This window comes from Malaya genurostris, chromosome 2, assembly GCF_030247185.1.
Source record: "Malaya genurostris strain Urasoe2022 chromosome 2, Malgen_1.1, whole genome shotgun sequence".
NCBI classification, from domain to species: Eukaryota; Metazoa; Arthropoda; class Insecta; order Diptera; family Culicidae; genus Malaya; species Malaya genurostris.
In genome coordinates, this window is record NC_080571.1 from 109,718,101 (window position 1) to 109,745,753 (window position 27,653).

At 36.8% G+C, this 27,653-nt stretch overlaps 1 protein-coding gene across 5 annotated transcripts in view; it reads left to right on the forward strand.

Moving 5' to 3' along the window:
- The window catches only part of LOC131432221 (lachesin), a 306,432-nt gene that overhangs the window by 158,326 nt on the left and 120,453 nt on the right, over positions 1 to 27,653 (forward strand). For all 5 annotated transcript variants that reach the window (XM_058598359.1, XM_058598358.1, XM_058598360.1 and 2 more), the window contains one exon: positions 21,017 to 21,190. In XM_058598359.1, the coding sequence (XP_058454342.1) occupies positions 21,017 to 21,190 (174 nt within the window). The remainder of the gene's footprint in view (positions 1 to 21,016; positions 21,191 to 27,653) is intronic.

Below are 27,653 nucleotides of genomic sequence, written 5' to 3' on the forward strand. Positions count from 1 at the left end.
GACGATGTCTAGATAATTTAGTTCAGATGCGATTAGTGCGTAATGTGCGTAATATGTTGTCGCGATAAAAATTAAATAAATGTTATTTTTGTGGAGGTAATTCGATTTCTTTGTCGGTGCCATTTTAGTTCCCTGGTAACGTAACGAAACATGAGAGAGAAATAAAATCGGCTCAAAAAGGCTGCCAAACAAGCGGTAGCTTTTTTGGATTTTCTGTGATGTCAAACTTGTAACCTTTCTTGGCCACTCGGCTACATCAAGAGTTATTTTGCACATTTGCGAGAGAGCATTGAGGGAAATGTAATACGCAGAGCAAGCCACGTGGTTATACGCGACCTACTGGCCTCAGCCCTTAATGAAGCTAAAAAAAATTCATTTCTTATGTCATTTACACACATCCGCACGTCTGCCACGATTTACCTAGTAATAATGTAGGGAATGAACTAGTGAACATGTCCACTGGTACGGACGTTTGTAATTCATATAGAAGAACCAGTGAGAAAACATGAATCTGTTATCATTATTAATTACTTCAATACCCAAGGCCTGAACTAAACTTGTAGATTGAAACGCATGGTATTTAGTTCCGAAGGCGATTGTGTATGGTGTATGATTTCAGAACTAAATACCATGCGGCTCCATCTGATGATAATTTGATGGAGACGCATGGTGTTTCTATTGATTGTTTTTAAAAGACTGATATTATACCCATTCACATTTTTTAAAAAGTACAGCGTAATGTACTCACGAATGTTTTATTTTCGATGTTAAATTGTACCAGAATTGTAAGTGCAAATAAATTTTTTTTTCGAAAATTTTGACTTTTTTTACATGAGATACATTTTGAAAAACTCCTAAATCGAATTGTAAACAACTGCCAGCTGCTTTATTCTCGCATTGCATGCATGACACTACTGTCCTCTGTGTTAAAAAAAAATCACACCATTCCACTTTACCGATCGCGTACAATCGTGACCACGCTCTTAAGTTATAGACTGTATATGTAATAGTTGTAACAAGCAAATAAAAAATTCCACTAAATTTTAAAATGATGTTGTAGTTAAAAAGATAAAATACTACATCAATTGATCTGAACAGCAGCCAGGGGTGAAAACGAAAAATTTCCAGTGAGATCACGTTTATCGAAATTGGCAAACAGATTTTTCCAGATCATGAATAGTTGGAAAAAATAAATAGCTGAACCCATCTGTTAGGGTTAAAGCAGTATTCAAGTCAGCCTTAGTGGCTTGGCTAGTTTTATCTATTCATTTTCGAGCGCCTGGCAGTGACGAAATAGTAAAGTTTTTTTTTAATATTGAGGAATTAAATAGATTTTTTTTTAAAGAGACGTTTGACTTGTTCAAATGATACAAATCAACAAAAACTCGTGTTTTTAAATTCCATGTTTAAATATATTTTGAACGGCTGCTTCGGAGAAATTGTCATGAGCAAATTTATTTCCTATAATCTTTAGAATTGTCCAAATGGCTATTTTCAATTAAAAACTTGAAATTTTGCAAATGTTTTTAAATTATTTTAGTTGTAACTTCGTCATATTTCAATTCATACTAATATTTGCACCCAAATAGTAATGCTAAGGTTTAAGTTAAAGTTTAAAATAAAATTATTTAAACAAATAATGAGAGCTTTTTTTTTAAATTTTAGTTTTTCGGATGGTGTTCTAACTTTCAACTTTTTCTTACAGTGTTATTTTTTTTCTAAGAATGCACAATCGATTTCCTTCTTTTTTATAGGTGTAACGGATGAAAAAAACACCATTTTCGCGAATTTTTTCAGAGCTATCGTTCAACAAAATAAATATAAATTTCTTACATAATTTAAAGCATCATTCGAACAACACTTTGTAGTCATTTAGGTTTTGGTACCTCATGGGTACCGGTTTGTGCTGAATGAACTCGCCACCATTTTTGATTTGATTTTGAACCACCTCAAACATCGTTTTCCGACATCTACTCATCAAACCCGTTCCAAAAATATCCATATTGTAAAAGTTTTTAAGAGAATATGAATAAACCGGAAGTCGTCATCTTGGATTTCCGAAATACCTCAAACATAATTTTCCGGGATATACTCTTTAAAACTGTTCCAAAAATACCCATATTGTAGTAGTTTCCATGGAATATAAATTCTTGAATAATTGGTCATTTCTAAATAACGATAGGCACGGACTTTTGAAACTTGCTTTCGAGAAAAACGCGTTAAATGTTTTTTGTATATAAAATCGAAGAAAATAATTTTTCTAAAATTTAATCCCTTAGATGAAACTAAACGATAGTATATATTCCACTTAGGGCCGATAGAGACCAACCATAAAATCAAGATTCTAGCTAAATCTGAAAAAGAAATATGCTTCCAGTTTATTGAATTTAGTCAGCAGGAGAAATCTACATCTACACGAATTCTTGTAGTTTGTTTGTATACATCGTTTTTGCCTGTTTCCTAATAATAACTAAGCCTAATAAGTTGATGAAATTGAATAAATTGGTAATCGATGGAAGTAGATAAGTTTATTTTGGGAAATAAAAATTCCATTGCGAATAAAGATTGGATTCAAACACTGCTTATTATTTTGGAATAGGATGCCAAATCCAGACAACATAAGGATTTTTTTTACAGTATCATGAGACGTTTTGATTCTATCAAAGGTAGAGCAAATCGAATGAATCATCTCTGAGATAAGTGAGTGAGTTCCATTTTGGAGATTAGATCCACTTTTCCGGTACTTTCGAAATCTGAGTTCGTACAGACATCTACCAAGATGACCTACAATTTCTAAATAGATTTAATACGTATTTTGCATCACATCATCGCTCTTTACGATGGTTTGAAATATAAACATTTTTAACATCGTAATTCCGGTATCCGGATAAAATTCAGGAATTCCACATGAAACCACGACTTCTTTTTTTAAAACCTATGTTTGGGAAAAAATCGGGTAAAGCATCTCTGAGAAAAGTAAGATATTGCTAAACTTAACGAATCGTATCGATTGGTACACGACCTTTCTATGAAAAAACGCAAGAATGGGTTCGTCTAAAAGAAAATTCAATTCTCATACGCATACAATTTAGAGATATCAGTATTTGATTTCACCTTGAATTTTGTTCATTTTGTCCATCTGCAATCAACCCAAATCAAGGTGATCTTCAATCATGCCTAACGCATTTCTGTTTCACGTCACGCAACAGTTCGTGACGGGACCGGTATTCGATATTGATAGTCGATTGTTAGTAATGATTCTAGTTTACGGTTGATTATTTCTGTCAAGTTTAACCCCAAGTTAACTTTAAATCAAATAAACGGATGTGTCTGAGTCAGTCATATCGCCCGGTGTCAATTTTTCGCGAAAAACAAATCAAATTTCAATTAACTCCCCTCTTAATCGGTGCCTGCTGGTTTTGACGCAAAGCCAATTAATTTTGATAGAGTTGAGCTACATGAAAGCAAGTGGAGTTGATGCAATCGAGCAAACTGTGAGGCGGGTCCGCAAAAGCTTGCTGGGTGAGCGATAATGTGTCAATTATTGGTTTGTGTGAGCAAGGCATGCCGTTAGTTATTGTTCCAAAATTGAAATGATTTTTTTTCCATCCAAGGTGCAGAATAAATCGATTTATCGAAACTCGTGCGAAAAACAGCTGCTATATAATCAACTCTTTTTTCAGGATGATGTTTGTATGTGTTATTATGATAGTTGTGCGTTGTTGAAACTGTGAAAGTTTTATAGTTTTGCACAATTAAATAAATATTTTTATGCACCGACCTCATAAGCATATGTATTACTCGGGGACTTTCCAAAATCTGTTTCTGGATCCTAGATAAATAAGCCACCTAGTGGTGTGATAATGCCTTTTATTTCATCGACACAGTCATAGTCATAAAAATATTTTTTGCCTTCTCATTAGGATAATTTTGTTTTTTTTCGGAGCAGGTTAGACTAAGGTCAATAAATTTCGATTATAATAAAAATTTGTAGAGTCCCAAAGTATTTAAGTAGGTTCCGGAGCAACGCGGTAAATGGTGCAAAAATGAATAACATTAGATCTCAATTTTATCTCAAAAGTTGTATGGTGCTGAACCTTGTTATTGAATTTTGTCCAAATCAGATTTCTGGTTACGGAGTAACAGCGAGAAATGTGCGAAAACAGGCATTCCCTTTTTTATAAAACCGCTGGATCGATGTTCACCAATTCGGATTCAAATCAAAGATCCAAGCGTCCCTTATCCTTTGAATGAATTTTATCCGGATCCGACTTTCTGTACAGGAGCAAAACTCTATAGATGAGCAAAATGAGTCATAATTCCGCATTTTCAAGTAATGATAGAGCACCATGATGAGTCCAATTTAGATTTGAACTATTTGGACTTTTTTTGCTGAAATTTATAATTCCTGGAATATTTTTATTTTGATGGTCTTCTTTGTTGTATAAATTCAGCCTAATGTCTTAAAATACGAAATAATTCGAAATATAAAGACGTACGATTTCAACATTTTCCGGAATTTTATTACCATCACTAATATTTGAAATGATATGGCTTCAAATGACAAAATGGAAAAAAAATCAAATTGCCATAATTTAAAAAAAAATTCAAATACACTATGGTCTTTTTTATGCGGTTTTTTAATGCGACCTTTTTCATGCGAAATTTAAGAGTTATGCGGTTTTTTTATGCGAACTTTCAGAGTTATGCGGTTTTTTATGCGGTGCGTAAACTCGAATAAAAAAGACTGCTAAGGTCTTTTTTTATGCGAAGTTTCAGAGTTATGCGGTTTTTTTATCGCGAATTTTCAGATTTCACTATTGAGATGTAATAGAATTGCTGAAAAACCTAACATTCGAACGGAGCCTCGAAAACCCATAGTGTTATAAGCCATTTGACTCCGCTCGACGAGAGCGGAAAATGTCTGTGTGTGCATGTGCGAGCACCGTTAAATGAATTTTGGATTATATTTATTGGTTTCATATGTCGGTTGGTAAACGACTGGACAATGCGTAATTCAAGCCCCAGTGTGACTCTTAGCCTCTTATCCAGTAACTCCTATCTCTACCTCCCCGTGGTGCCGGCTGGGGTACGAGCAACCATAGGAAAGATCGGGTAACCAATCCCGGTGGGACCTTGATCGTGTGCTGACAGGGAAGGGGGTCCTCTTTAGAGGATGTCGGAGCGTCTGTACTCCATGTTAGGAGCGGCTTCAAACAGCGTCTGTTCTGGTATCCAGCGGCTGAGTATGAAATGCTGCATCCCGTCCAGCTAAATCCAAGGTGCAATCCCACCAACGGGATCGTCCTAGTGCTAGTTGGGACGTTAAACAAAGCAAGCACGATGATTCTCCGGTGAGACAGGGGGTTGACATAGGCCTAATAAGCTGCCCGTAAAATAATCATTACAAATAATACAGGAGAGAATACGACCCGGAACAATCGCCATAGACCCACGCGACGAAATAAGGACTACGATTGGAAACTTGGAACATGGAACTGCAAGTCGCTAGGTTTCGCAGGTTGCGACAGGATAATATACGACGAACTAAATCCTCGCAACTTCGACGTCGTAGCGCTGCAGGAGCTTTGTTGGATGGGACAGAAGGTGTGGAAAACGGACATCGAGCGGCTACCTTCTACCAAAGCTGTGGCACAACGAACGAGCTGGGAACTGGCATTATAGTGCTGGGCAAGATGCGTCAGCGAGTGATTGGGTGGCAGCCGATCAACACTAGGATGTGTAAGTTGAAAATTGAGCGGCTGTTTTTTCAATTACAGCATCGTTAACGTGCACTGCCCACACGAAGGGAGACCCGATGACGAGAAAGAATCGTTTTACGTGCAGCTGGAACAAGCATATAACGGCTGTCCACGCAGAGACGTAAAAATTGTCATCGGTGACATGAATGCCCATGTAGGAAGGGAGGCAATGTACCGACCGGTAATCGGGCCGAACAGCCTGCATGCCGCATCGCATAACAACGGCCAACGATGTGTCAACTTTGCGCCCTCCCGAGGAAAGGTAGTTAGAAGCACTTTCTTTCCCCGCAAGGATATCCACAAAGCTACCTGGAGATCACCTGACCAACAGACCGAAAACCAAAACGACCACGTTTTGATCGACGGAAAATTTTTCTCAGACATCAACAATGTTCGCACCTACCGCAGTGCGAATATAGATTCGGACCACTACTTGGTTGCTCTATGCATGCGCTCAAAACTTTCGACGGTGGCTACCCAACGTCGAAACCGAACGTCGCGGCTTAACATCGCGCGGCTCCGGGATGCTGGAAGAGCCCAAGATTACGTGCAGCAGTTGGCAATGGCACTACCAACGGAAGAGCAGCTTGATGCAGCTACTCTTGAAGATGGCTGGAGAGCCATCCGTTCTGCCATAGGTAGCACTGTATCAGCAACGCTAGGTATGGCGGCTCCGAACGTAAGGAACGACTGGTTCGACGGCGAATGTGAACAGTTAGTGGCCGAGAAGACCCAAGTAACAATTTTTGTTACGCTAGCTGGTTTGTGACTAGTTTGCAACCAAATATTTGAGTGATTGTTACTAACATCTAACCACTTGCATGACTCAAAAAGCGCAGTTTCTACTAGTTGTTAAGTCGGCTAAAAGTATGTTGTCGTTACGTTGTAATGCCATACTGAAATAAGTTATCTTTTCATAACTTGAAAAAAAACTTGTTTCCAAGTAAACTAGTTTTTTTTTTTTATAAAAAAATTTTTTATTCAGGCCAATTTGCGTACAAGCTTTACGTGGCCGAATGAGCCATGTTTTTATTAGATAAAATAATTTTTTTACCGTTGGATCTCGTTGTCACCCTTTTTCTAGGGGGAGAGGAGCTTCCATTTTTATCTTGCGATGAGTGAGGGGCACTTTGTTCGTGGCTCGTCTCGTCCTCCATTGCCGCATCGGTGGTATCGTTGTTGGTTTCCGTTTTTTCTTCGTTTTCCTTGTAATTCGCATTCTTGGGTTGGTTGTTAGTTGCTGTAGACGCGCCTTGTTGTGCATTAATTGCAGTTGTTGGTGGGTTTGATGGTACAACAGGAGTACTGCGCTCACTAGTTTCCGTTGTTGGGCGGTTGTCCTTTTTTTTGTTTAAAGATGTCCTTTTTGCAGTTTCAGTGCAAGGTTTGCCGTAGTGTGCAGGTTGTTCACAAAACTGACATGTAACCAGTTGATTTTCATACGTAATCAGCGTTTTACACGGATGTATCCCGTCTTGATCACAAATGATGTAAGATGGAATTGCTTTACGTAGTTGCATACGTACTACTCGCACGCCATTCCGGATACCCGGAAAAAAATTCCGCCATACTTCCCTTTCGATGGAAAGAACTTCACCGTACTGCGACATACATTCCCGAACATACCCCTCGCTGGTCTGCGGGGGAAGGTCATGCACGCGTACTTCTATGGCATTATCCACCATGTACACAGGGATTTTATATTTAACATTGTCATGATCAATACTGTGCACCCCGTTATTAACCGAAGCAAATGCAATTGCATCTTTTTCACGTTTGAACATAATGTACACACAGTTAGACGCCTTGTTGAATTGAATCTCACTTACATCAGTAACGTTTAGATGCATTCGTTCCTTAAGCAAGATTTCAATTTCGGTTGCTGCTGGTCTAACTTTGCAGCGCTTGAAATCAATACAAATTGAATTTGGCCTTGTAGGCCAAGTTTCAGGCTTTGTTAAATCGTATTTGCCCATTTCGTACACTCTATTGTTCACTACACTGTATTGTCTTTGTTTCTATCGTCTCGACCGTAAGCAATTGTCGACTGTGTCTGATGAGATGCCAGCACGAACTGAAGTAAACTAGTTGAAACTTAGTCATAATCGACATTATAAACATTGAATGAATCCAGAATACTTTTCTATCATCAATAAAAAAGCAGAAGAGTACTTTAAGTCACAAACATGATACAAGGTACAAATTTCACAACGATCCAAAAACTGTCGAGCGGAATTAAATTTTACTTAACTGTTTTTTATGCGCCTTCAATCAAAATCTGTTTATAAAGATATAAAAAATAAACAACAAAATAACCCTATGTTTAGAATGCTCAAAATTATTCCGAGTAGAGTGATTTCTCATCATTTTAAATTCATATATCATGAGAACTATAATATTATCACAATCGATGTTCAATTCCTATATTATTTTCTTCGTGTTTATGACAGTGCATAGAACAAAAATGACTATTCTGCCTTTCACCATTTTCGGCAAAAAGTAGTTTTGAAAATAGTAATATCCTGGTTTTATTTACGTTTCATATACTTCCTGAGACCCCATATTGTGTTCGCCATATTCAAGCCAACAAAGGTTGTTTTGTTTGCATTTTAGTTGTCATAACGTTGGGAAAACTTACCGATAACTATCTGAGTTAATGAAGAAATTATATGTTATAATCTTATAATATCTAAGTTATTGCTATATCAATTCACAGTAACGATTCACATATACGTTAACGTATTTTTAATGGTTTCGCAACGGAAAGTAAACCTTTCTTCAACTAGTAGCTTAAAACATAGCTGTGATTAAAGATATGTTAGAATCAAGTAACGATAACTTACAAATGATAGTTAGTTTAATGTTTACGTTATAAAGAAACACTGCTGTCACCTTGTTTTAACCAGTATAACATAAAAAAACATGTTCGTGCTCTTGTTGCAACACAGTTGGGTTAAGCGGTATCAAAACTAGTTATGGGTTGCTACTATTGAAGTCAAATAAACTTATTTTCAACTAGTGGATAGAAGCATTGTTGTGATTAAAACTATGTTTGGATTAAGTAACGATAGCTTATAAATTATATTTAATTCAATATGTCACAAAGATGTTATGATTGGAAACCTAAATAACTATTTCGTAACTAGTTATGTTATGATGAAACATTGCTGTCACCATGTTTTAACCAGTATAACATAAAACACATATTCGTGCTCTTGTTGCAACATAGTTTTTTTTTTATTTTTTTTTTTATTTTTTTTATTTTTTTTTTTAAATGCCCTCCACACTCCCCCGCACCAAAAAGCTCACTCAATCGGAGCTTCCTGGTCACGGACACATACATACCTCGGCTCAGAAAAAAAAAGTTCTATCAGGAAAGATAAACAAAAAATCGCGACGTTGACAGCTGAGGTATTTACATTTAACGATTATATACTAACAAAGAAGGGAACATACTATTTACAATATGAGAGAGCACCCAGTGGAATGTAAGATTCCTTTTAAGGGGCTCTTAATAAAATAAAATTAATCAATTAACAAAATTAACAAAAAATTTTTAAAGCAAAATCTAATAAATTATCTATCGGAGAAGGAAAAAAACCCTCTTGAGCTGACTGTGCCACCAGTTCTCGCTCAAGAGGGCACAAAAACCTCCTCCTTTTAATATCATAATCAATAGCAAAAACTTAAAATGAATAAAATGAGTTTGTGAATGGTGTTATGAATGAGTGGATGAAAAAATGAGTGGATGAGTAGATGCGTAGATGAATGGATAGAAGAATGGAACGAGTGAGTGAATTAAAAAATGAAAGCTTGAATAATTGAATAAGTGAACGAGTTAATGAAACTGAAGTTGATTATTGTATGTTAGATAGAAGCATGCAAACAGTTAATACAGCATGACATCGCTACACGTATAACGATATAACGAGCGTTAACCCACCGCAGATACTCACACCAAAAAGCTCACACAGAGAACTTTCTGGTCAATATCACAGTTTGACTGTAGCTTGCTGCAGTGACAACACAATTGAGAAAAAAAAAACTAACAAACAAAAAAAAACTAGTTACAAATCGGTGAGAACATTCAACAAGACAAAAATGATAATTAAAAAAAAACTATATATATATATATATATATATATATATATATATATATATATATATATATATATATATATATATATATATATATATATATATATATATATATATATATATATATATATATATATATATATATATATATATGTAATAATATCTTGTTTACATTTATTCTAATCGAGAGCTACATACGGTTGATACACATTACAATATATAAGTTACTATTCGTGTTTTCAGGTAATACTTTAATTTTGTTTTGAATAGATTCATATTCGTAATTTGTTTCAATTCGTTTGGAAGAGCGTTGTAAATTGTTGGGCCGTTAAACATGATGCGGCTTTTACCTAAGTTAGAGTATGCTCTTACTCGCAATAATGAGTTCGACTGCCGTGTATTTTGCTGCCGAAGACCAGTGGATATTGAAAGGTTATTATGAAAATCTGGTTGATGAAGAACATTGTGAACGAACGTAATTGTCTGCATATCGCGAAGTGCTAATAGTGGTAATATACCATGGGAAGTATCAGAGTAAAGTTGTAAAGTAGGGTGCAAGCAGGGTAGCTTGAAGATGGTTTTCAGACATCTATTTTGTAAAGTCTGTATTCTTTTCAGCTTGGACTTTGCCGCCAGACCCCAAACAATTAGAAGATACTGGATGTGAGAGTGTATACAAGCAAAATAAAATTTAAGTAGAGCTTTCCGTGGCATGAAATAACTTAATTTTCGCAGTGCTCCAGAGAGTGACGAAAGTTTATTTTCCATACTTTTGATATGACTATCCCATAATAATAAAGAATCAAGGTGAATACCAAGGTATTTGAAATTAATTACTTTTTCGATGACTGACTGATTATACATGGGACTTGGATGGTCTTGTATTTTTTTCCTCGTAGAATGGAATATCATATACTTTGTTTTGGAAAGATTCAATGACAGAAAATTTGAATTAAAATAGTGCATTAGGACACTTATATCCTGTTCTATTGAAGCTACAATCGTCCTTGCATCTATACATGGATAAAACAGAGCAGTATCGTCTGCGAAGAGTCGAGGTATTCCTTTTAACTTCAAGTTTCCAATATCATTGATAAATATTAGAAACAGAAGTGGACCAATATTACTACCTTGTGGCACTCCTATGTTGATTGATCGATACGAACTATGTACTCCCCCGACCGCCACATATTGTGTTCTATTTTTTAAGTAGCTGGCTAGTAAATCATTGGCAATTCCTCTTATGCCACATCTATCCAGTTTTCGTAGGAGAATATTGTGATTCAAGGTGTCAAACGCTTTTCGCAAATCAAGAAATAACGATCCAACAAGTTTCTTAGAGTCAATATCTTTAATAAGACAGTCCATCAACTCTACAACAGCAGTCGTAGTACTGCATCCTTCCCGAAAACCATACTGAAAATCGTACAAAATTCTGTTGGATTTGAAAAAACATAGTAACCTCGCAACAAGAAGCTTTTCTATTACTTTGCTAAACACAGACAACGTTGAAATTGGACGATAGTTACTGGGATCACGATTAGTTTGGACTTTGTCGTATCAGAACTAGTTGCGGATTGCTACTTGGGGAAACTCGGTATCCCGGAGAAAAAAGCGCCAACAGGAAGACCGAGATCGAGAAGCGATGGAACAGCTGTTCCATGCTTATGACACAAGGAAGTTCTACGATAAGGTGAACCGTTCGCGCAGAGGCCATGTGCCACAGGCCGATATGTGCAAGGACACCAACGGGGATCTTCTCACGAACGACTGTGAGATGATCGATAGATGGCGGCAGTATTTCGACGAGCACCTCAATGGCGATGTGGAGGAATACGAATAGACTGCCGGTCCTCCAAGAAGTCGACTGCCGGACCTCCAAAAGTCGAGGAGGAGGTAAGCCGGTTTAAAAATAATAAGGCCGCTGGCGTTGACCACAAAAACACGGTGGTAATGCACTAGTGAAAGCACTGCACTGGGTCGTTATCAAGATCTGGGAGGACGAGATTTTACCGGAGGAATGGATGGAATGGACACACAATTCCCATCTAAAAAAAGGGCGATAAGCTGGATTGCTGCAATTACCGCGCGATAACTCTGCTGAACGCCGCCTACAAGGTACTCTCCCAAATCTTATGCCGTCGACTTTCACCGATTGCAAACGAATTCGTGGGACAATATCAGGCATGATTTACGGGCGAAGTGTTCGCCATCCGCCAGGTGTTGCAAAAGTGCCGCGAGTACAATTTGCCCGCACATCACTTATTCATCGATTTCAAATCAGCCTACGACACAATCGATCGAGATCAGCTATGGAAAATCATGCACGACTACGGATTTCCGGACAAACTGATAGGATTGGTCAAGGCTACGATGGATCGAGTGATGTGCGTTGTTCGAGTATCGGAGATAAACTCGAGTCCCTTCGGTACTCGCAGAGGGCTACGGCAAGGTGATGGCCTTTCGTGTCTGCTATTCAACATTGTTTTGAAGGTTGTGATAAGAAGAGCGAGGATAGACACGAGTGACACGATTTTCAGAAAGTCTGTCAAGCTACTTGGTTTCGCTGATGATATTGACCTTATAGCACGCAACTTTGAGAAGATGGAAGATACGTACATCGGACTAAAAGCTGAGGCCAAGCGGATCGGACTAGACATCAATGTCAAAGACAAAGTACATGAAAACCAGGGGCTCGAGAGAAGATAATGTCAGTCACCCATTACGAAATCTGATAGGCGGTGATGAAAACGAAATGGTCGACGAGTTCGTGTGCTTGGGCTCACTGGTGACTGCCGATAATGACACCAGCAGAGAAATTCAGAGACGCATATTGTCAGAAAAAACGTGCTTACTTTGGACTGCGCAGGACGCTTTGATCGAGAAAATTCGCCTTCGTACGAAGTTAACTATCTACAAAACGCTGATTAGACCGGTTATCCTCTACGGCCATGAGTACTGGACAATGCTTGTGGAGGATCAACGCGCACTAGGTGTTTTTGAATGGAAGGTGTTGCGAACCATCTTCGGCGGAGTGCGGATGGAAGACGGTACGGAAGAAGAAGAGGCGCGCAGCGGGCAAGATGGATCGATCAAATTGAGAACAACCTGCGGACCCTTCGCAGCTACCGAGGCTGGCGGCGAACAGCCATGAACCGAGTTGAATGGAGACACCTCCTGTATACAGCAAAGACCCGCGTGGTCTACGACTGAAAGAGTAAGAGTAAGAATGTTATAATAGCATTTTTGTATCTAACCATTATTCCTCATCAAATTAACAAGATCTCGCGTTTCTCGAACAGATCATTGGTAACATCCTTTTTGCGAGCATAGCGCGCTCATGCAAGTCCGCATCAAATCATGTACATACAAGTTGTTGGAAGAAATGACGAATTCGTGCGCGCGAAAACAACAGCACTGTACACTCATACAATTGACATGCTATGTTCAATGTGATGCCTTGCGATGGCGTTACTGACCTGAAGATTGATTTCATTCCAAGCTGATTTTGGAAATATGTAACTTTTTCAAACATCATTGCTCCATTCTAGAAATTTGACATTATTTTACTGTGGACTTTAGCAACAACATATCAAAAAACCCTTCTTAATCCACCTAGTGGTGTGATAATGCCTTTCTCTTCTTTCATAACAGTCTCATGAAAATATGTTTCATACTTTTATTAAATAATTTTGGATACTAATTTTGACACCAATTGATTCAGATTGATTCGAGTAGTTCACAAAAGCATGCTTCAGTGTTTATGTCACACAGTCAGCATCATTTTTCCAAACTAGTGCTTGACATTTGCGTTGTCTATTTATAATCAGTGATGCTAATCTAAAAAAGCCTTCTTAGTCCACTTAGTGAAATTTTCATATATCTTGAAAAATCACCATAGGGGGGAGTACATGAAATTTTCGAAATCGAAAAAAAATTTTTGATGCCAAAAGGCTTAGAATTGCATGAAACGTCGAGATTTAGTGTCATCTCGAAAAAAATTTTTTTTGAAAAAATCGACTTTTTGGGACTTAGAAAAAATATGAAAATTTTTCTAAGTCCCAGAAAGTTGATTTTTTCAAAAAATTTTTTTTGAGATGACACTAAATTTCGATGTTTTATGCAGTTTTAAGAGTTTTGGCATCAAAAAAAATTTTCGATTTTGGAAATTTCATGTACTCCCCCCTATGGTGCTTTCTCAAGATCGAAAATTGTCAAACCTTTACCACCGGGCAGCACCCCTTAAGCATGTCCGATTTAGGTCAAATTTTGCATGAAGGCTTTTTTCGAGGTGCTTAAACTTTTGAGCACTAGAACTTAACGAAAATAGAGGTGATCCAAAAATTTTGGCACCCTCATATATATAGGAGCGGTAAAAATCAACGTGTTTTGTCGGTTACGTCACTTATACAATCATATATCTGGAACCAAAAGTCACAACCATTTGATCTTCGAACTTGATCAATGGCACGACAGTAGCTTTCAAACGAGCCCAAGTTTGTTAAAATCGGATCAGCCATCTCTGAGAAAATTGAGCGCGTTCAAATACAACGCTTTTTGTCGGTTACGTCACTTATACAATCATATCTCCGGAACCAAAAGTCACAGCCATTTGATCTTCGAACTTGATCAATGATCCGATAGTAGCTTTTAAACGAGCCCAAGTTTGTTAAAATCGGTTCAGCCATCTCTGAGAAAATTGAGCGCGTTCAAATACAACGCTTTTTGTCGGTTACGTCACTTATACAATCATATCTTCGGAACCAAAAGTCACAGCCATTTGATCTTCGAACTTGATCAATGATCCGATAGTAGCTTTCAAACGAGCCCAAGTTTGTTAAAATCGGTTCAGCCATCTCTGAGAAAATTGAGCGCGTTCAAATACAACGCTTTTTGTCGGTTACGTCACTTATACACTTATACAATCATATCTCCGGAACCAAAAGTCACAGCCATTTGATCTTCGAACTTGATCAATGGCCCGACAGTAGCTTTCAAACGAGCCCAAGTTTGTTCAAATCGGTTCAGCCATCTCTGAGAAAATTGAGCGCGTTCAAATATCTTCGAAAAGTGCACACACATACACACACACACACAGACATTTTCCGATCTCGACGAACTGAGTCGAATGGTATATAACACTATGGGTCTCCTAGGCTCCGTTCGAAATTCGGTTTTTCCAGCAATTCTAATACCTTTCTATAGAGAAAGGCAAAAATCAAAAATACCTTTTTTGAGATATTTGAATTTTAATGAAACGAAAATTTTTTACATCGGTACTAATTTTTTTACATTGTCCTTATAATTTCCTAAGGCATTGCAGAAGACACCAAATCGATCGGACCCACCGTTTCTGAAAAATATAGAATTGAAAATTTTCAAGGGATTTTTTCTTGGTCCCTTCTTAAAATTAAGGCTAGAGTAAAAATGGCATATTGATGATCGAAATTATTTTGTTTGGCCATGAATAATATTTATGCAAAATTTGAGCAAAATCTAAAATTACAAAAAAAATTTAAAAAAATCTTTCATTTGCAGTGGACTTACTCAGATGTCTGGTTCTGTCCTATATGCTGTTAAGAAACTACCTTGTTTCAAGAACTTTTCACCCAATAGAGGGGTTATGTGCAGGAACTTAAGTATTAAATAAATGAGGTCGATGTGGTTTCCACTTGGTCCCATGTAAAGAAGTACTCAACAGCAAGTTGGTTCTACTCAGGAGTTGAGTTCTTTCTCTTCAACATTATTTGAATGTGGTTTACCTAATTTTAGCTCCCCGCATTAAACTCCCGCTGTTGGGTGGTTTTGCTCTTTGTTTCCTGATAAGAATCAAAAGCGCGAATGAAAGGCGACAGCTATCAAAACTCTAAAGTTGGTAAAAAAATCAACCGTTGCATATTATTCCCTCAGCATGTAGGTTTTGCTATGGGCAATCTAACGTAGTGTTTCACTACTAGAGGCGCTCGTGTGCTATGATGATAGTTGCAGTTTCATCTGTAATAATTTAAGGAAAGACGAATTTCAATTCAAATAACAATTTATGGTCCATTCCGCTCATAGTTACAATGTTTATAGATTTTTTCATCCATTTGATTCTATGTCACTGATCATAGATTTTATTGAGTATTCCGAGAAACTAACAGTTTTTCAGACATTTCAACTACATTTTTTCATAATTTCGCTTGCTTTTTGATGCGCTAATGGTGGAGATTTTTTATTCCACACAAATTTTCATTTGGCAGCTCTGATTCTGCTTAGAATAATCTGATCGATTAATTGCATTAATCGATTAGTGTTGAATGGTTATCGATTACACTAATCGACTCCTGTTTTATTAATCGAAAACCTAGGTGAAGAATATAAATTGTTAATCGCGTTTAATAAAGGAATAAGTCGCTAATTTCAAGTAAAATGGATAAATGGATGGATTACAGGTTTACGTGCAAGAGGTCGACGCTTACGGCAAGAGGCGTGCAGGCGGCTTGACTTTGCTCAGACGATTTAGTACACTTATTTTGCTATGTACAATACAAACAGATCAGTTCCCGAAGAAAATCTAAATAAATTTGAACCAACTTGAACGAGAAGCAACTACTATTTTTTTAATTGACGATAGAATACATCTTTAATCCATTTTCAATGCTCTTCAGTAATTCGACGACAAGCCGAATTAATAGACTTGCGCAAAGGTTACGCAACCACTGTGAAAACCGACCTTCGAACCGAAGCCGAGTTTTCAGAGATGTCCATCTCCTCTGTGTGACGAAGAGCAAATATAATTTCCTCCCTTGCACTGACAACATCAACAAGAGCACTTCTCTTTCACACATATACACCACTATTATAAGAAGTGTGCACGCATTATAAGAGCGCGTGTTTATTTTCTTTCACCTCTAACACTGGATCACACCAAATTACTAGAGCAAAGCTCTAAAATTCTCTGAGGTGGATGCAGATATTTTCACCGAAGTGTGCATTCCGGTAAGCACTCTGGTGTACGGTTCACATTATAAAAGAGTGGGGCACGCATGTTCTGCAAAAACGTAATCTATCGTTGAAATTTAGTTTTCCTTGCTGCGAAAAAGATGTTTCAGTGGTCACTTGGGTGTATTTAGGCGAGAGCGCGTGAGAGCGATCCATGCGAAGAGAATGTGGTTTATCCTATTTCCTGCTTTAACCACGAACACACACTCACAATTCCATCACAGCGAGTGTTATATTCCATTCGGTTCGTCGAGAACACATTCAATTTTTTTTTCTGATTTTAACAAACAAAAATTTAAATGAAAAGTCTCGTAATCCCATACATTTTATTTTTTTAAATCTGACTTCCGGTTCCGGAATTACTGAATGATGTGTGCAAAAAAAAAGAAAATATGCGCAGTTACTTTTCTCAGATATGGCTGAAGCGATTAAACTTGAATTTAAATGAACGATCTTTTAGTCCCATATAGAGCTACTGAATTTGAGTTTTAACTCGACAGCCGTTTTCGGATCAGGGTGATGAGTGTAAAATTTTCAATTTCAATCTACTGATTCACTCACTCAGAGATGGCCTGACCGATTTTTGTAGATTAGGGTTCAAATGAACGATTTTATGATCTCATACAAATCTGGATCCTACCTTCGGTTTCGGATTTGTAGTGTGAAGAATGATACAAATTTTACACCGTTGCTTGAAACGGTGGAGCAAAAAATGTTCAAAAAAATTAAGAAGGAGTTAAAATTCAGAACCAGCAGAAGACTAATTAAACTAATTCCGGCTATCCTGTTTCTCGGTTTCCGATGTCAGGAACCCCGGAATTTGTGGTCATGTACTCAAAAATGGAACTTTTTCGGAGATGGTTTGATTGATTTTCTCAAACTTTGACTCATTTTGGCTATAACACTCAGACCAACTCGCAACCCAATAATGCTGCTACTACGCAGAAGGTGATAGTTTCCAATAAACACCATTTTATTGGCTAAATGTCATCATTACCATTGGCAATCATCTTTTTGCCTTTCTCATAAAGAAAGACTATGTGATTGCTGCCATAACCGACTCTACAACCGAGGCCAGGAGAGCCGACTGCCATATAACATTCGACCGTCCGTCCGTCCAGATCATAAAATGTCTGTGTGTATATGTATGTATGTGTTTATGTGACCAATAATGTCACTCAATTTTCTCAGAGACGGCTGAACCGATTTTCACAAACTCAGATTCAAATGAAAGGTCTTACGGTCCCATAGACTACTATTAAATTTTATCCCGATCCGACTTCCGGTTTCGAAATACACCAAAAAAGGAAAATAAATAGTCACACACGTTTCTCAGAGATGACGGAACCCGATTTTCACAAACTTAGAATCAAATGAAAGGTCTTATAGACTTACATAATTTTCTTGAATTTCATTTGGATCTGACTTCCGGTTCCGGAATTACAAGGAAATAAGTGCAAATTTATGAAAAAGTGCACACTCAATTTTCTCGGAAATTTCTTAACCGATTTTCACCAACTAAGAAGTAAATGAAAGGTCTAAATTTTTTTTAATTAGTTTCCGAAAAGTTGATCCAGATCCGACTTCCGGTTCCAGTGTTACAGTGCGATTAGAGAAAATTTTCAATTTCATGAGTATTTTTACACAAGCGATAATGAAACGAGGTGCACAAGTTTATAAAACGTACTGCTACGTTCATCTAGTTGGTAAAACTTGTTAGTTAGTAAATATATAAAACACCACTAGTCCTCGGATTCTCAGCAACGGTTAAACCGATTTTCATTAATCATGATTCAAACTAAAGCTCTCATTGCCTTAAAAGATACTGTGCTATTTCATCCAGATCCGACTTTCGGATCTGAAATTATAAGGCGACGATTGTCAAAACATTTAAGTCGTCATTCAAAATAACGATACAAAACTGGTACTCGTCGGTTCGTTACGGCTTTGCTCCGTTCGCAGCGTGCTTTGTTCAATTTCGTATAGCGTGCAGGGTTGTCACGTTTAAATCTATATTTTTCAGTTGAAAAAAAATGTAAATTTGTAAATCTTTTATTCAATTTGTACTTAGTGTTATTACAAAATCATGATAACGATACATTTCTATAAAAGAGCACTTGTTGCCTTTCTCATATAGAAAATTTATGCAATCATTTGAAAAATTGGCTAGTGAAAATTGGCCAAGAGGGCTAAGTGTTCTATGTCATTCGACACAGTTCATCAAGCTGAGCAATTTATGTTTCTGTGTGTATGTGTGTGAGTATGTGTCAAATAATGCCATAAAATAAAAAAAATCCATAATCCCATATGTTGCTCCTGATTATCATCATGCTTTCATATGCTAAAGTATGTTTAAAATTGCACACCGTCATTTGGAGGGACGATGCAAAAATGGGAAAAATTCTTCCAGAACTGATTCAATTTGTAAGCTATATTAGTAACTTACTAAACGAATCGACTGCGGCTATACTGATTCCAAGTTCTCAGCTCCAGAAGTACCGGTAATAGTGGTCAAAACTCTAAAACGAAACTCACTCATTTTCTCAGAGATGATTTGATCGATTTTCACAAACTCATAGGTTGCTGTTTAGTTTCATCCTGGTCCGACATACGGTTCCAGATCTATTAGGTAAAGTGTGTTTAATCAGTGCGACGATGCAAAATAAAGAAAAAAATTTATTAACTTGACATAACTGTTAACAAATTGAAAAGGTTATGTTAGTTCATACCCAAAGAAAGTTTCTTATTTTATTGAAGATAGAAAAAAAAATCTTGACATAATCTTCTAGTGATATTTTTCGAAATATAAGTAATATGAGAAAGGCATCATTACACCACTAGGTGGATTGAAACTCGTTTTTTTGAAACAGCTTTTCAAAAGATCTTATCGCGATAAAAAATTAACGTGTTAACCATTTATAAGCTGTAAATTTGTACGTGCCAACCTGCTTTAGTTTTCAAATTTCTGTGTTGATGCCCTGTTGAGAGCTCGAATGTCGTATGAAGGAATATGCTTCCGGAAAGCTATTGTGTGAAATGTTCGCTCCATGCAGAATTTGACCTCCAATTTTGTCGATATGGAGCGATAATTCGGTAGCGTGGTGAAAACAGAATAAAAATGATTTAATTTGAGGTTAAATTTTGAATTTTCATTATCATCCAATTACTCTTTTATATCTCACAACGACATTCCCTGGATTAACAGGAAATGAATTTTGTTTCACTTTCATAAAACCGTACATTTCCAAATCAATTTCATAATGCCCGAATGAACTTCATAATGGAAATCAGAACAGGAGCAGCTCTAGAATGCCATCATGCATGCATGATGCATGTGGAAATTGAATATTTCAATTTTCGTTTGCTCAATCGGATTCTGTACATTGATGCTCATTTACTATCACAAAAATGAAATCAATCACCGCACGCTCGCATACAACAATTTACACCTGCAGCCACACGCTTCGCGTATTAATTTGTAGGAAAACTTTTCATTTTCTTCCGATGAAATAACCCAATCCAATAAATGTCACTAAGTATAAAAATGTATATTGAAGCAGCAGTGTAGCGTGTGCTTTCACTGTCGGAAAGGTTAAAAAATTTCAATTTAAACACAAAGAAAGCAGAAAGAGAAAACACAATGACAATTACAGCGGACATGGTATTAAAACGACAAGAACACAAAGAAAGCACCGTCCTGCGGGGAAGCATTACAAAAACTGGTAGCTGCACATTTTACTCGGAAAAATATCCTACTGCGAGGAGAAACTCCATAAAAATGCATTCGATAAAGTACTGACAAAGATTAAGATACAATATTTATCTCGCAGACGTTGTATTCGTTCTGGCGTAATTATTTTCGTTAGGTGTAAGAGTAATTACAGTGAATCCTTCCATTGTCAAACACTACCATTTCCGCTTTGAACTACAGCGAAAAAGCGGTGACTTTGAAGCGTAGAATTTTTCTCCTGGTCACAGTGGTGATGTTCTGGCTTTTGGGAAAATTCTGTGGCTGGGATGCATGTGGGGAAGCCTCAGCAGTACCGCATATATGTACTACTTTTACCGAAAGCAACGCAAGACCACTGCAGTGATGAGTTGCCCACTCGCTACAGCTTGCCTTATTTTTCTTCTTGTTTCACCATTAGAGTCTGTTTTCCTTTCATTTCCAGTCCCTCCGGACATAATCAACGAAGAGTCGTCAGCAGATATTGCCGTGCAGGAGGGCGAGGATGCGACCATTGTGTGTAGAGCAGTCGGCCATCCCACGCCGCGAGTCACATGGAAACGGGAAGACGGCGAATACATGCTGCTAAGAAAACCGCAAAGCAGAGAGCTGATTAGAGGTAAGCTGATACTTTCTGTTCGGATGAGTGACGGGGACAAAGGTGATGACGAAAGCTTTGTGGCCGTGCCGTTGCTCCTGCGTCGGTCGGTTGATTGTGGCGTAAATTTGCCACTGCCGTTCTTTTTTTTTTCTTCCGTGAAACGATCAACGTTGGTACTTTGGAAATAATGAAATAAGCGGCTTAGTTTGAGATCCATTAAGCATTTAGTTGGCATCCTTAATGCTGGGCAAGGAAGCCGGAGTGTGGAGACCGTTTAAAGCTACTACTTTGTACTCGAGCAATCAGTGAATCCTAAGCGGTTTTGCAGATTTGAATATCCACTGGTCAACTGATGTAAAAAGTGCTAGTGGTATGTTGTATTTTGTTTCAGAAAAAATATCAAATCAAAAATGCTAATATATTTCCATACTTGTAATTACCTTTCTGTGTGTTTGTCTCAGATTCAATCGTTCATCGCAACTGTACACGGAGATTTCATCAATCATGCAAAACTTTTGCAATTTTTGTTTCTTGCCTTGACTGTTTTAACAAGAACGTTATTGATTCAACTAACATGGTTGTTGATTTTATCACAATCAGACTGTGGATCAAGTTGTTTTCATACGCTGTCGATTGCCACACGCACACAATTTAAAATGAAACAATTCGAAGGTTCTCATAATAAAAACAAAAATAAAAATGATTGTTTACGAATGTTAAAGTTAAAAATTTTGATTCCTTCAGATTAATTGTTTTTTTTATCCTTCCCACAATTTCTTGTATTGTATAGTTTTTGAAATATATTCTTTAACTAGAAGTAACAAAAAACGATCAGATTATTCATTATTTTTAACTTTCAGACAAAATAAAAATCCATCATCATACCGAACACAGTAACTGAATATATCTTACAATAATGAATGAAAACGAAAAAAATAAAAAATCAAATTGTACTAAATAACTAGAGATCTACTTACAAAAAAGATTTTATGTGTGAAATACATAACTTTTTGAACACTACCAATGTCGTTGCGCGTTTTTTCCATAAAGTTTTTTTTATTACACTTAAATTTAACGCGGCCGTTTTACAGTAAAAATTTTTTTTTTGCTAGAACTAGCAATTTTTTTACTTGGAGGAGAGGCGCTTTCGCTGTTATCTAGCGAATGAAGGGGGAGCAGTGGTTCGCTGTTCACACTCCCGTCCATTAGTTCAGCATCACTGTTTTTCACAGGCGTTGGGTGGATTATTAGCTGCAGCTGGTGTACTCTGTTCTATAGGGGATACTGATGGTTTCGTTGCATAATTGTTGTTGATGGCTATCACAGGTGTGCTGGGGTTGCTTGAGGCGGGTGTGAAGGAAGCACCGTTGTCCTTTGGTGTAATTGTCTTCTTGTCCAGTTTATCACATGGTTTATCGTAGTGAACAGCTTTTTGGCAATATTGACATGTGGCCATGTGATTGTCATAGGTAACAAGTGATTTGCACGGGACTCTTGTATTCTGACCGAAAATCACATAAGAAGTTATAGCCCTTTTCAAGCGCATGCGTAACAAACGTACGCCATTTAGAATATCGGGGGAAAAGTTCTTCCACTTTTCTTTTGGCATTAAAAATGCCTTACTCTTCACTATACGGGGCCGGGGGTCAATTAAAAGTTTAAAAAATAGCCGCGTAAACTTTTTGTGTCATAATTTTGAGCGTGAATAGCTCAGTCATTTAACTTTTACATTTAACTTAAACTTATGCGGTAACGTCATTTAAGTATTTCAATTGCATAGCATTGAAAAATTGATTTGAATTGACCGATGTTTTCACGAGCCAATGACAGTCGCAGTGAATGATGTCAAACTCTCGTCCGATTTGCGCAGTATGAACTATAGCACAAAAGCGCTTGTATAGTTAATTGATTTAATCTTATAAAGCATAATATTTTGGTCTAATATTGCTTCCAAGAATCTTATAGAAGGGATCCAGGCTAACTGTATAGAGATGAGAAAATATCAACACAATGAAACGCATTGTGTGAGAAACCGTCGTGGGCAGAATGTGACAACTTCTCGTAACTTCACTTTTTGCCGGTTCGGACAGTAAATGGCAAACGACCTTTGCCTTTTCTTTCTGACATATCAGAGACTCGGATGACTCGTATTGCTAAGATGCCTAAGTTCGACTCCTCTGGTAGAAGGTAAAAGTTTAGATACGAGAAGCCTTCTGCTTACTTAAATGACCCTTGTCACGTCTCACTTTTCCGTACTTTATTCTTCACATCCTTGCTCTTCCTTGAGTACTATGGCTCTATGATTTCATATTCATTCTCCTCTTATAAACTATAGTTAGGTTTATTCCGTTAAAAACCCGAAATAACAAAATATGTACTGCGGACTGTGTCACATATTTTCTTTCTTGTATTGCTGCCATTCCATTTTCAGACACCTTTCGAAGATTATCGACTCTTTTTAACGAAGAATCATTAAAATTACACTTAACTGAGTTTATTGGTTGACGGTTATTCACATTTTTCACATTCACATTTTTCGATCAAAATATATAAAATCTTTTCTAACAGCTGTTTATAAAATGATTAAGTTTGTACGTTCTATGTTTTGAAAATTATTATGATATAAAATCGTTTCATTTGTCCTGATTTATATCTTGAGGTAGTTCGTATCCAAAATAGATCTTTTGAGTAACTTTGTAATCATCATAATTGACTTTCATTTAAAGGATATTTCCCAATAATTTTCAAATGTTAAAAATCGTTGAAGCCATCAAAATAGAGTAGAATCAATTGTTCTTAAAGAATCTAGTTGTAAATTTAATCATTCGCAAAAAAATCTAAACACTAAAAGTAGAGCAAGTTTGTTATTAAACAGTGAATCCACCATCATCTTTATTTTTGTATTTATTATGGGTACCTTAGAATTTTTTCGTGAAAAATCGTAGTTTTCACTTTGATACCGCAAATCATGATTTTTAAGAAGCGTCCTCAAAAATACCTCTTAACCGACTTATTTCTCAATATTTTTCCACGAAAAAACTTCAAAATGTTTTTCGAATGATGATTTTTATCATGCAAAATATTGGAATTTATTTTGTTGATTGATAGTTCTGGAAAAAAATCGCAAAAATGATGATTTTTTTCATCGTTTAGACCCTGCGTGAAATCAACAATAATTATATTCTTTCGTAGCGGTGGTAGCTTTTGTTCGTTTGGTTCACTCATTTCGAGATCGTTCTATTGTTCACTACATAATACTGTACTTGGTTTCTTCCGTCTCGAACGTAAGCGGTTTTGTTTTACCGACTAACTTGGATGAGATGTGAAAGCGAACAGTCGTTGCTCGTTTGAGCTGTCTTAACATTGAATTGAAAAACTTAATCCCTTGTACAATAATGAGTTTTGCGATCTGGTTAACAAAAGGCTTGGTGTTCTAGCATCAGATGCGTTTCTAGTATTGTACCGATGCAAATCAGTTCCTATTTCAATTCGATCACGCAAATATCGAGGCAGCATACCATTTAAGATTTTGAAAATGAGTACCATGGTTAAGTAGTAAATTCTCTGTTGCACTGAAAGCCATTGTAATGCGTTCAGTAAAAAATCTGGGAAGGTATATTCACTATATTTTAGAATTAATCGAATGATTTTATTTTGCAGTCGCTGTAATCTCAAGATTTGTGTGTTATTAGCAAGAAACAGAATGGATGGGCAGAAGTCAATGTGTGGTGAAATGACTGTTTTATACAGAAGAATCTTATTTTGAATCGTTGAGTCATTTTTCAAACGATAGAATACACCGTACTTTTTGGAAATCTTCTTGATGACATTATTAATATGGGATTTGAATGTTAACTTTTATCGATTATGGCTCCAAGATACTTTATTTCTCGAACGCGATCAATAGTTTCACCATCAATTTCAACATTGGCATCATAACCGGTACTAACCGAAGAAATAATCATATATTTATAATTTCACAACATTTAGTTTTAGTTGCTTAAATTTTAACCATTGAACCAGCGAACGTAGATCCTCGTTCAATTGTGCAACCGCTTAATTGGCTGTAATGAATAGAGCAGTATCGTCAGCAAACACATTTATGCACAAAAACGTAAGTCTCGCTTGATATCATTAATATATATAATAAGAAGAATAGGACCTAACACACTTCCCTGAGGCATACCAAGTGAATTACGATTTCTCCTTCCAATACTAGGTTTAAAGCGGTTTCGCAAGAGTGAAATTTTCGATATCCCGATTGTTTCGGTATTAGCAAATTGTTAGATTTTAAATGGTAAAAGCTGATCTTTAACAACAAGCTCAATATTTTTTTTCCAGCGTGTGCAACATGTTAATGGGACGGTACTCCTAGGTTTTATCTGTAATAACCTTGGGGATTGGAACAACCAGCGATTCTTTCTTAAATTTGGGTGCGTGCCCCGTGTACAACGATTCATTTACCAATTCCAGTACATAGTGGCCAATAACATGAAAACAATTCTTTATCACTTTTGAGTTAACATTGTCCATATCAGTCGATTTTCCATCAATACTTTGAATGATCTTTTAAACACTATTTATGAAATAACTGTTGAACTTTTCTGATATGATTTGTTCAGTGTGCTCTTCTATACCGTCAAAAGTTATGGTTTACGATGCACTATGTAAGGGCATGATCAACTGTTTGAGAATTTTCCATAACTCTCTGCTGTTCTGTTCATTTTGATCGATCTTCCACTGTATGTATTCATGTCTAATCTTCTTCAAGGCTCGTGAATAAATATTTCGTGTTTGTGTATATCAACACCGAGAGCGGTTCGTTCCGCCGAAAGCCGTTTCGCCAATTACTATTTCACCGAAAGTCGTTTTGCCGAAAGGGCCATTTTGCCGAAAGGCTCATTTCTTACGAAAGGGTAATTTTGAATACATAACATAATTTATTAGGAAACTGCAAATTCTGGTTACTCATTAAAAATATCTATTTGTTTTCATATCTCCTGGATAATTGATGTGGCGCAGCTACATAACCGAAGCTAAGATGGTTCGGCGGCACAAAGCCTTGATGGTTCGGCGGCCGAGGCAACGCCAGCAAAGTTGGCCGCCGACCTGCCGTAGGAAGCGGCGGTCTCTTGCATACACACCTGTAATCGCCTCGATTGCCCGGCCTACTCAAACCTAGAAACCTAGGCTTCAGTTAGGTCCGAACGAGCGGTAGGGAGGTCGGATAGCATACGAAAAAAACGATGTGGCGAAGCCGCATTAGATATTTTTTCACCTGCACTCAGTTACCAAAAAATACCGCAAACAATTGCCTGATAGGTACACTACTAAAGTCCACAATTTTTTTTAGGAATTCCTTCGGCGAAATGGCATTTGGCGAAACGGCTTTCGGTGAAATGACTCTGATCCATCTATACAAGTGAAAATCATTGTTAGTGGTACCTCTAACAGAACCTCTTGTACTGTTTATCCCTCTCCCGTTTTAACCGTAAGAGGTCTATTGAGTACCAACCTTTTAAGTTGTTCAAATCAACGTACTTTTCCGTTATTAATTTATTGGTACACGTTTCCAATACGTCGGTCAGAATAGATGCCCTGCGATCTAAATTTCCAGTCAACTATGTACAACCCAAACTTCTTGATATGAGATATGGTTTGTTTTGAATATTTTTCCAAAACTTCATTTTCCATACAAGTTTAAGTTAAATGTTTCCGAATCGATTGGTTGTTAAATTATATCAATCCATAAACAAGTGACTGACTAATTATCGTTCAAAATAATGACAGCAAAAGGTTACATGACTATTCCGACAAAAAATCGATCTTCAATTGATTCGATTCGCTCTCTGTATTAGTTTATAAGTTAGTATATAAGTTCCTTTTTCCCATTACACAATACAAGTAGGTTTACAATTTTCCGTACACAAAAATCACAACTGAAGCAAATTATGCTTCATGGTAATAAAAAAATCATGTATATCATAGGGCTGAAAAGTCACCACTTGTGGCTGAACACCCAATTTAAATCTTAATAATTTAATTTCAACTGATATTCCAATATATAGTTATTAAAAAAAACTGTTTTAATCCACCTAGTGGTGTAATGATGCCTTTCTCATATCAATCATACCATCATATATAATACTGTGGTTTTCTTCAAAATAATTTTCTTCGATTCTCAAAAGAATAACTGAAATCGGATTGTTTGACCGGCTACTGATAAACACTATCAATTGGAAAAGATATAAGGACGATTTAGAGAACTTTTCAGTTTTTCGCCCTTTTTTCAGTGATGTTATAACATTTTTAACACACTTCACCCTATATTTCCGGATCCGGATGAAATTCAGGAATTTCGTATGGGACCACAGAACCTTTCATTTGAACCTTAGTTTGTGAAAATCGGTCCCGCCATCTATGAGAAAAATTAGAACACATATTTTCATTTTTTCGCACATTTTATCCCATAACTCCGGAA